An 11,021-nucleotide genomic window follows, 5' to 3' on the forward strand; every position below is an offset into this window, starting at 1 on the left:
ACTCAATTAAAAATCTGTCCTTAAAAAAAAAAAAAACAGCAGGTAAATACTTTCCCAGACCCTCATGAGTCAACAGAGCAATTTTCTTATATTTGCCGTCTGCTATCTTTTACTTGGCCCATCCTGAAGTACACAGCGTCCACGATGCACAGAGTATACCTGCAGAAAAGCGTATATGTAATATTCTTCCTCCACTTCCTGTAATGAGCTTGTTTTTTAGGAAATTTGAATTGAATTGAGCTGCTGTCCTATGTAGTCATGCTGACACAGTAGATTCCTATGCAACAAGATTCGAAACAGAGCTTGCTTTTTTTTTAATATGATGATCCAGATTCAGTTCCTTACCCTTTTTACTTATTAGATCCTTCACAGTTATGTGACCTTAGGAAAATTAAGTCACCTCTGAGCCTCAGTTTCTACATTTGAGTAATAAAAATTAGTACATATTTACAGGTTGTTAGAAATATGAAGAGAGATACAGTATGATAAACCTTTCACTAAAAGTCCCTCTGATAAGTATTTTGCTGCCTTTTCAGCATTGTATGACCAAGCAAGGCTGTAGAAAAAAATTTTCAGTGGATTATCAAACAGAGAAAGACGAAGGCAAATACAAGACACCATTATAATATTACTTAATATTGTTTTTCAAAGCACTATTCAGTGCTTTTAAGAAATCTAATTTTCCTCATAAGAAGTGGAATACTTGAAATAATTTATTACAAGAAATACTCACATTTTCTGCAACACCTCCTCCCCACCCAGATAAAATATCCAGGGAAATTAAGCTGTTCTCTGCTTAGAATGATGTTAGAAGTCTTGAAAGTGTCAGTAACAGTCACTATAATAATATTCTCAAATCTAAAGTCATGATTATACCTAATTCTGTTTTCGGAAATCTCTAGAGTCCTTAACCTCGTCCTAAGGACCCCAGATTACATTTCTTTTTCTAATTCCCCAATCTGAAGCTGCACAGGCACCTGCTGTCCTAGTTGGTGTGGGTTCCTTCAGTTATTATCATTTGTGATTCAGCTTAAATGTAACCTCTTCCATGAGATGGCTGCTGACAAAGCCAAATGAATGCAAAAGCTCTGGGGTGTTGAGCTGGGTTCCAACTCCCAAGTGCTAAAAATATTTTATTAGAATATTTTGTAAAATAATATATAGACATGCTTGTAACATTTTTGCCTCCTGTGATCTTAGATTTCACACCAAAGAAGACTGAGGGCTAACAGTCCCATTACAAAAGGAAACATGTGGGAGGCAGATGCTCAGAGAGTCTGAATTCATGCGTCCATTTGGGACACAAAGAGAAAATATAGGCCTGAGAGCTCCTTGGAAAGTGAGGCCAGAGAAATTATAGATGAGGGATCTATTTGTCACATCATAGAAGGATACCTGCCCGTACTCATAGTTCAGGAAAACTCCAACACTGTGCACTCGCTCTCTCAAGGAGACCCTTCTTAAAGGGGGAAAGGTCCAGAAGATATAATCGGTTCCCATCATGGTCCCTGTGAGTAGGACTTTATCCCTGGAATCGTTTCTGTAGGCAAAGCCTCCGTATATACCCAGCTGCCACTGCGTTGCCTTTTCCACATCCACCTCCCAGTAGTGCCTCCCTGAGGTGAAGCTCTCCACACCCAACACAGCGGCGCTGAAGTCAAATCTCTCTGGGTGACCAGACATGTCCTGCTGGACATTCCTGAGTCTTACGCTTCTCAGATCCTCGGATAAGACCAGACAGGGATGAGCTGTTCTATGGTCCAAAGTGATAGGTCCTGCAGGGAGAAGGAAATTGAGTAAACCTGGGGGTTTGTCAGTGCTAGAGACTGATGATTTCCAACTTTCAGGGGCTGCCCAATGAGTGGGCATGAGTCTCAGGCACCGATATGGGAGAGGCAATCTAGGAGAGTCTAGGTAAAGGAAACTCTAAGCTGTTTCAATAAATGGACGTCATAGAGGAACAAAGTCAGTAAGATAATGGAAGGAGATGAAATTCATCTGAGGAAGAACAAAACAAAAAATAATGGACTATGGAGAGCTTTAGAAGTACCTCTGAAACCAGAAAGGAATCTTGCCAGGCTGTAAAAGTAGCCTGATACCCAGACCTAGCCCACTATCACCTGGTACCCAACTCCAGTCCCCAAAGATCTCCAAGCCTGGAACAGCCAGAAGTACTGACTCTCCTAATAGGGCAACTGATTCACGGCTCTTCCCTGTGGCTGAATTGCTCTCCTCATCTTAAATATCACCAGGGTGTGATATAAATACCTAGAAATTGCTGCCAGCGGGCCCCTGATATTGAGTAAATCAAAAGAGAACATATTAGAGGTCAGAAAACCTGTGAGAATCTTCCAGAAAAATCAAGCTGAGAACAAGAAAACTCACTGTGATTTCTTACACTTCAAAGTAGTACTTGCTTTCATTCAAGTGTAAGAATAGAAGGAGAATTTCAGCTTGATGAAAAGCAACTATGGAAAACCTACAGCTAACATCAAACTTAACGGGGAAGGACAGTGCTTTCTTTTTCCCTAAGACCAAGAAGGAAGCAGATGATTCTCACCAGTCTTATTCACCATCATACTGGAGGCCCTAGTCAGTGCAATAAGGTAAACAAACAAACAAACAAACAAACAACCAAAAATACACAGAAAAGGCTTACAGATTGGAAAAGAAATAAAACTGTCTACATTTATAGATTACTTGACTATCTTCGTAGAGAATCTCCCCAAAATCTCTAAGAAAGTCACTAGATTTAATAAATCAGTTTAGCATAGTTGTAAGATGCAATGTCAATATACACAAATGAATAGTTCTATATACTAACAAAAACTAGAAATGAATAAAATTTCAATTATATATTTAATTCCATTAATAGCACTAAAAAATAAAATACTTAGCAATCTGTCTAATTAAATACGTATATTTGCTGAAAACTACAAAATACTGTTGAGAGAAATCAAAGACCTAAATAAATGGAGATAAATTACCTTATCCCCAAACTGTTCTATAGATTCCATGTAATCTATAAAATCCAATTAAAAACCCTAGCAGTTTTTTGTAGAAGCCAACAAGCTCATTTAAACATTTATGCGAAGAAGAATCCAGAGTAGCCAAAATAATGTTGAAAAGAACAAATCTAGAAAACTCACAGTGCCCAATTTTAAGACTTTCTATAACCAATCAAGCCAGTGTGGCATTAGCAAAAGAACAGAAGACAATGATCAATGGAATTATTAGACAATTGGATCAATGGATCTATTAGACATAAATCTGCTCATATGTGCCAACTGATTTTCAACAAATGATGTTGGAACAACTGGATATATACATGTACAAAAAAGGAGGGAGTTGTACCATATCTTGAATTATATGTAAATATTAACTCTAAATGGCTAATAGACCTGAATGCAAACACTAAAAGTGGGGGGAGGGTGTAGCTCAGCAGTAGAGTGCATGCCTAGCGTGCACAAGGTCCTTGGTTCAAAACCCAGTACCCCTATCAAAAAAAAAAAAAAAAAAAAAAAAAAAAAAAAAAAAAAAAAACCAAACAAACAGGTAAACTTAATTACCTCCCCTGGCAAGAAACAAACAAAAAGCCCCAAAAAACAAAACTAAAACTGTGAAACTTCTAGAAAGAAATCTTTGTTGGGGTAAAAAAAAATATTTCTTAGGACACAAAAAGCTAAAATAATAGAAGAAAACAAAATATTAAGCTGATCTTCAAAATCTAAAACTTCTGGCACTATTAGGTAAATGAAACTATAAACCACATGAGAAATATTTGCAAATATAGTCTTTTTAAATCCTTTAGCTAAGTGGAATTTACTTTCATTTATTTCTCAAATATAAAAATAAAGTGCCTTGTGATCATGGATGCGTGTCAACTTACTTTGCAGCACTTTTAGCATTTTGCTCATTCCTGTTATTTGGCATAAATTCAGGTCTGTGATTTGGGCAGGCTCTAAACACTGAAGCAGTAGTGACTCACTCCTATTAAAGACAAAACAATCTCCGTTATCTGTGCAGACCCCAGGCCCCTTTATCCAGAGGGTGGATCTCATTGCATGGCCTCGCTATCCCTACCCCGACATCTCTACCCATGTGCTCACATATCAGACTGTAAATCTGACCCAAATGTTTTCAAAATGAGTAACTTACCTTTCCAAAGCGTATCTTGCATTCTATGGGGTGAAAAAAGAGAGATATAAAATATTACTGGGTATTTGAGCCAAGGCTTTTGTGAACTGTGCCCATGAAAATATCTTCTCTTATAATAATAAAACTCTATTTCCATGTAATTTCTTCAGCCTCATGGTGATAAATCTCAGATACCAAATTTCAACACTGAATAGGAAAAGTCAAAACAATGCTTGAAATCATTGTTATATTCCCAAGGGAAATATCTTCTATTCTTCACATTCAGAATGCTCATCATTCAAATTCTGCCCATCTATTTGCTTTCTATATCAAGGGTGGCAAGAACCGAGCCTGCTAATCTGGGGATGGTGACTGGAACCAGGTCAGGAACTGAAAATAACTAGGTCACACCTACCTGTACTTTCTGGAACTAGGCTTGGCTCTAGAAAAGAACCTAAGGGCTCTCTGCTCAGGGGCTTTTCAAATAAGAATACTCACACTGCAAATATGGGCCTGGCAGAAGGATACTGGCAGAGTCTTTAAAAGATGAAAATTTTCTTATTGAAATGGTAATACATGTTACTGCCCAAAATTTAAAATACATAACACTATACAAATAAGTCGCATCCATGTTTCCCAAGGTTACCGCTGATTACACTGTTTGTGTTTATTTTGCCCGAATTTTTGTCTGAATGTTAATGAGCATATATGTCTATACGTATTTTATAAATAGCAAAAAGTGTTTTTGCATGTTTTCTCCATTAAGGAGATATCTTAAAGATAATCTTTCAGTGTGTATAGAGCTGCTTAATTCTTTTTTTATGGCTGCAGAATATTCTACTGTATGGATACATTGTAATTTGACTAACCAGTTACTTGTCCTATTAATAAGGAACATCTCAATTCAAACTTACTATGACAGTTTTAAGGTGAGAATTCACATCATGAGGCAGCTCTACACATACTATGATTTTATGATGAGTCAGTGCTTTTGGTAGCCTTCGTGTATGAGTGAAGATCACTGGATCCTGTGTTCTAGAATTGACCTTGCATGAGTACTGCCCACTTCTCAATTCTCAAGAACTGTGGTGAAGGTTGTTTCCACAATCTTACCTGCAGCAACACTGAGGTGGATTGCCCACACTTCTTCTCTAACTCTGCGATGGTCTTTTGGAGGCTGCAGGTATGTTCAGACAGCCTGACTTCACTCTCCTTCAGTTTACTCATGTTCTCTCTCCCCAGATTGTTCAGTCTCTGCAGAAGCATCTCCTGATTACCATTCAGCAATTTCTCTTATTTGCTAATTCAACTATCTCTTTAAAAACCTGCTGTACTGCCTGTCACCTCAGTAACAGACACAATTAGATAAGGCCAGGATATCCCTCTGTGTCACTCAAGACACCGTAATAGAAACCTGATTCTCTGACACAATATATTCATGTCAACAATGATAGTATCCATGTAGTCTACTTAATCAGTTCATAACCTGGACTCAAAACCAGTCACCTTCTCTTTTTCTTTTTTTGCTATGCAGTTTTGTTCTGGCACTTTCCTATTTCCTTCATTCAATTAAAACTAAGACTTACCATAATCTAATTGAAGTTAAATTTAATCAATAAGAATTAATCAAGCCACTGATACCAGTTTCCTTTTTGTTTGGCAAAGATGCTCCACTTAGGCACACAAGCACCTGTTCATTTTTTTTCCCTTAAAGAACACAAACAATGTCATATTATACTGCTGATCTGACAACTTGCTTTTTTCTTAATAAATACGCTCTTGGAGAGCATTCCTTATCCATACATATAAAGCCATCTTATCTTCCCTAAATGAAGAGCATTCCACTGTATGTCCATAATACAATGTATTTCATGAATCCCATATTAATAACCTGGATATAGGCTGTATCTAATCTCTTTTGTTATCAACAAATGTTATAGTAATAATAATGCCTAATACTTATCAAGTGCATAATATGTTCCATTGTTACTTAAAGAGCTTTGTGTAGATAATCACATCCAATCCTCAAAACAATATTAAGAACTAAGGGCCATTATTATCCCCATTTTACAGGTAAGGAAACCAAGTCAGAGGTTAAGGAACATGTCTAAGGGACACTTAGAGGCTAGTAAATTGCAGAACCCAGAAAGGAATCTCAATCTGGCTTCAAAGACTACCTCTAACCCCTGGCTCTATACTGAAAAAAACTTTATAACATTCCCTCATCCATGTGTCTTTTTTTATGCATGTTAAGTATATCTGCAAGATAAATTATCAGAAAGAGAATTGCTGGGTGAATATATACATTCTCTCAATATACCCATGATTGTTCCTGGATGTCTTCTTCTGAAATTGATATAATGTTCAGTTCTTCTTTCTCTGATTTCCCAAAGATTGTGAGGATGTCATTTTCCACATCTCACCTGTAGTATTTCCTGGAACTTCTCCCTTAGCTCTGTGGCAAACTGCATCGGTTGGTTCTGATTTGCTTCTCTCAAGTTCAGGTTGAATACATACCTTTGCAGGCCCTGGAGGTTCACCATGTTTTCTTCAATCATCAACTGGAAACTTATCCTATATTCAGACTCAATCATTTCTTTAAAATTCTGCTCCTCTTCCTTCATCATAGATATAGACATGACAGATTTCAGGTTAAACACAACAGATAAATATCTATAGCCACTATCCATCTATAATTCTAATACAAAGACAAGGAATTATAAAGTACAGGGGAAGAAATAAAAGGCATCAAGACAAAGGACAAAGGGCATTTCAGAGTCAAAATCAGCCAAGATATCAACACAATCTTAGAACATGAAACGCAGATGAAGAAATGTTAATTGTTAGAAAACAGGAATGTACAACCTCAGTGACCAAAGAGGAGATAAGGAAAATGAGAAGATATGTAAATGGCTTTTGCTGATGCTTTGGATGGGGGTGTGAGAAACGAGGAATCAACGGGTGACTCCAAGGTTTTCAGACAAAGTAATTGAAAAAAGTTGCCAAAACATAGAAAGGAAAACTATGGAAGGGACATATTCCAGAAGTGGGAGTGTATTAGCAGCTCAGTTTGGGACATGCTGATTTTGACCGGTCATTTAGACACCCAAGGAGAGATGCTAAGTAGGAAGCCAGACACGGAAGCCCACCACTCAGAAATCTGAGCTAGAGACATATGCTGGGAACAGTCAGCTTAACGGACGATATTTCACCTCATGAGTCTATGGAGTCAAGATTTACCAAGAACATGACTATTCTCACCACTTCTACCACTACCCCTCAGTTCACCATCACCTGTCCTGATTATCACAACAGTCCCCTTTGGGTCCCCCGACCTGTGCTCTCACCCGCTTACAGTCTATTCTCATTTCAGCAGCTAGAGTGCTCCTTTGAAAAGAATGGAAGTTAGATCAAATTACTCCGCTGTTCAAAAGTTTCTGCTGGCTTCCTTATTTCATTAAAAAAAAGAAAAAGAAAATCAACCACCTCGTATGATTTGGCCTTCAGATCTCATCATCTGTTAGCCTCCATTTCCTTCACAACCCCAACAAGGATACACCAGGCTGGAGATTTTTGTACTTGCCCTTTCCTCTACCTAGAATATTCTTCCCAAGGCTGCACAGCTCACTTCTTCACCTCGAGTATTCTCAAATGCCACTTTCTGAATGACAAGGTCCTGATGACTTTATTTAAAAGTATATCCAATCACTCTTTTCTGCTTTAAAAAAAAATGTATAGCACTTACAATGTGACATACTATACATTTTACTAGGTTTGTTTACTTCCACTAGAATGTCAACTGCACAAGGGCAGAATTGTTTCTCTTCACGGCTGAATCCCCAGCTCCTAGCATAGCTCCCAGCAAACACTGGGACCCCAATATTTGTTATATGGTGCTTGGAGCTGAAAAAAATGAAGATCAACTGTTGAATAATTCTTGTACAGCCAGGGAATTCTCCCACCTACCATTCTCAACTAGATGCTTACTTTCTTTAAAAATGGAAAGAGAAGATCTCAAATCTGGGATACCTGGCAGAATAGTTAAATATAAAGAGAGAGTGTGAAATCAGAAGTGAAACATGTGCTTAATGGATAGCAATCCCCCGACGTGGATAGTGATTCTCAAACTGCCCTTCAAAAGGCTTCAGGATTTATATGGCCACCAACAGTGGCCACATAAGATGCTCATTCTCCTATGGCATTGTTATAAACTGTGCTATCAATCTTTTTGATCTTTGCCAAAAAGGGATGCAAATGTCATCTCAGAAATTTAATAAAAATGTAAGTTAATTTGTATTTCTCTCACCATGAACAAAGTTCAGGATCTTCTTGTATGTTCAAAAGATAGTTGAATTTTCTTCTCTGTGAAAAGACTCTCATGTCTTTGATCATTTCTCTATTGAGTTTCTAGTCTTTTGCTTACTGACTTTTAAGAGCTCTTTATTGGTTAAGAATTAACATTTTTCCCACTTATGGATTTCAAATATTTTTCCCTGCTTTGTCATTTGTCTTTTGATTGTATTTATGTTATGTGCTATGCAACATTATAGGTAATTTCCCCCTAAGAATCAAGCACTGACCTGCATCATCACCATTCTTTCTTGCTCATCAGCCAACATGCTTTTAGCTACTTCAAGTTTCTCCTTCAGTGTGGTCAATATCTCCTGGAATAACTTCTGCAGAGAAATGTATCACAATTCCAGGTAAAGTAATTGCTTTGCAACAGTTAGATCCCTAACCTTAGACGACTGAAAGGCCAAAAGCCCTGACTATGTTTTCATCACCTCGAAGTTGAAGGTCCACATTTGGTAACTGTCTAGTATTCTTTGATAAATATCAACTAGGGAAATGGTCTTGGAGGATCAGAATATCTATCCCGCAAATAAATAAGGTAATAAATAAGAGAAGGCAGCCAGAGTGACACAGGGCTCTGGGATCTGCATGAAGCTTACCCTGTAATTCTCAGCAGTCTCTTGTAATCCATACACCGTGTGATTCTTGTGCTCCTGGGACTGGAAGTACTTGTCACAAAGCATCATTTGGTCATCACCGCAGAACAGCTGTGGTGGCTCCAGGTGTTTTTCACAGCAGGCATCTTCTGGGATTTTTTGCTCTAACTGAGAAGGGAGCCTTTTAGACATCCCGGCAGGTGGCCCTAGTTGAAGACTGGCTGTTTCTGATGTGGAATACCTCCCGGCACTCTGAACAGGAAAAGAGAGGCGGTGTTCCGCGGCAGGCACACTTGTCAATCTCAGTCCACGTCGTCGGAGCTGGTCAGCGTATTCCTGTCTCTCACCCAGCAAAGCTTCAGCAGCCACGTGATTGAGTAAGGAGACACGAGTTACACCAGCATTCTAAGATTAGAGGAGCTGTCCCAAGTTTTCTGAGAATTTCAAGAAACTGGTTGAAAATTATTTACAAGTGACAACATAGCATACTACTTCCTTCTAAGTCATTAAAAAAAAAAAATGGCGCTCAGTGGAAGGTACAATGTGGAAAAGAGCAGCGGAGGAACTTCCCCGACTGAGGGGAGGCAGAGCCTGGCCATAGGCAGTCAGGTCGCAAATTTAAGGAACCACTCACTCTCCCAGTGCTTGCAGGAGCCAGAAAGTGAGGTCTTTTTTGAGAGCTTCCTTAAATGAGAGGGGGGGGGGGAGCACTTCTGGGCTCCTTTGGTGCGCATGCCTGAGAAGCACTCACCTCTGGGCTCCTTAGGCGCATGCCCAAGAGGCGCTCACTTTCGGGCTCCTTAGGCGCATGCCTGAGAGGCACCCACCTCCGGGCTCCTTAGGCGCATGCCCGAGAGGCGCTCACTTTCGGGCTCCTTAGGCGCATGCCTGAGAGGCACCCACCTCCGGGCTCCTTAGGCGCATGCCCGAGAAGCACTCACCTCCGGGCTTCTTAGGCGCATGCCCGAGAGGCGCTCACTTTCGTGCTCTCTAAGTGCGCAGGAGCTTGTGAGGCAACGCAAGTTTTGCGCCTAAAGCCTAAGGCAAGTCTCATTGGAGACCTGGCCATTAAAGGATGTTTGTTAAGCAAATAGATAAAAATGCCCCCAAAATAAATAAAACCTTTCCAAAAATACTAAAGGGAAACTGAATATATTTATATGTACATATATACATGTAAATCTATACATATAGATATATATTTTAAGGTAACAGAACAAAGGGGTCTATAATCTACGTCTCCATTTCCAGACAATTCTGATTATCTTTGAGCAACAATTCTACCTGTTCTCTAGAAATATTTAAATTATATTCTTAAAATGTATTACCTACTGAATTTGGGAAACTCTTTCCCAATAAAGAATTGCTTTAGTCTAACCCTATCTCTAGCCATTGGTGGGTGGCAGCATAACACCAAGTATTAATTTCTCAAAATTTACATCTAATTTACATCTGTCCCCAATTCCTCTCATCAACCAGCTCTTTTGACAACATCTCTTGAAAGGAATTGATCTGACAGATTGCAGAATCCCCAAACTTCCATTTCTGGATTTACTAGCTTCTCCTGCTTCTCATGCTCTCACTTTCACCCAGATTCTGAAATCAACTAGATCTCTTGTCCTTTCACTCGTTTTTAAGAGATGCGAAAAACTTTTTAAATTCTGAAGTTAATTATTCTTATATATATGGTAACACTGTTACCTTGTTAAGAGTACATACTAAAGCAGCAGTTTTAAAGTATGATTCCCAAGACTTGATCTTCCTTTTCACTGTGTTTACATTAGCACTGATAGAAGATAAAACTGCTGGTGTCTTACCATTAATCAAGGAAGTGGCACCAAACAGTACAATAGTCATTTCTTGTATTTTTACAATCCCTACCTACTTGGATGATCCCAGTTTAAAAACAAAAGCCTGTTTTACTTAAGAACGTTC

The 11,021-nt window shown here is 38.8% G+C and overlaps 1 protein-coding gene across 1 annotated transcript; it reads right to left on the reverse strand.

Annotated features, from left to right (window-relative positions):
• Nucleotides 1-780: 780 nt before the first annotated feature.
• On the reverse strand, nucleotides 781-9,825 carry TRIML2 (tripartite motif family like 2). The gene is made up of 7 exons (XM_010953353.3): nucleotides 9,090-9,825; nucleotides 8,718-8,813; nucleotides 6,561-6,755; nucleotides 5,251-5,391; nucleotides 4,159-4,181; nucleotides 3,890-3,990; nucleotides 781-1,775 (listed from the first exon to the last, which is right to left on the reverse strand). The coding sequence occupies exons 1-7, from the start codon at nucleotides 9,276-9,278 to the stop codon at nucleotides 1,204-1,206; spliced, it is 1,317 nt and encodes a 438-aa protein (XP_010951655.1). The 5' UTR covers nucleotides 9,279-9,825; the 3' UTR covers nucleotides 781-1,203.
• Nucleotides 9,826-11,021: the final 1,196 nt, after the last annotated feature.

The sequence above is a fragment of the Camelus bactrianus genome, chromosome 26, assembly GCF_048773025.1.
Source record: "Camelus bactrianus isolate YW-2024 breed Bactrian camel chromosome 26, ASM4877302v1, whole genome shotgun sequence".
Taxonomy (NCBI): Eukaryota; Metazoa; Chordata; class Mammalia; order Artiodactyla; family Camelidae; genus Camelus; species Camelus bactrianus.

Coding starts and splice junctions, on each gene's coding strand:
- TRIML2 (XM_010953353.3), bottom strand. CDS start 9,278: ATGTCTAAAAGGCTCCCTTCTCAGTTAGAGCAAAAAATCCCAGAAGAT. Junction 6,756..8,717: donor AAAGAATGGTGATGATGCAG/GTCAGTGCTTGA, acceptor TCTATGATGAAG/GAAGAGGAGCAGAATTTTAA. Junction 3,991..4,158: donor GCAAGATACGCTTTGGAAAG/GTAAGTTACTCA, acceptor TGTCTTTAATAG/GAGTGAGTCACTACTGCTTC.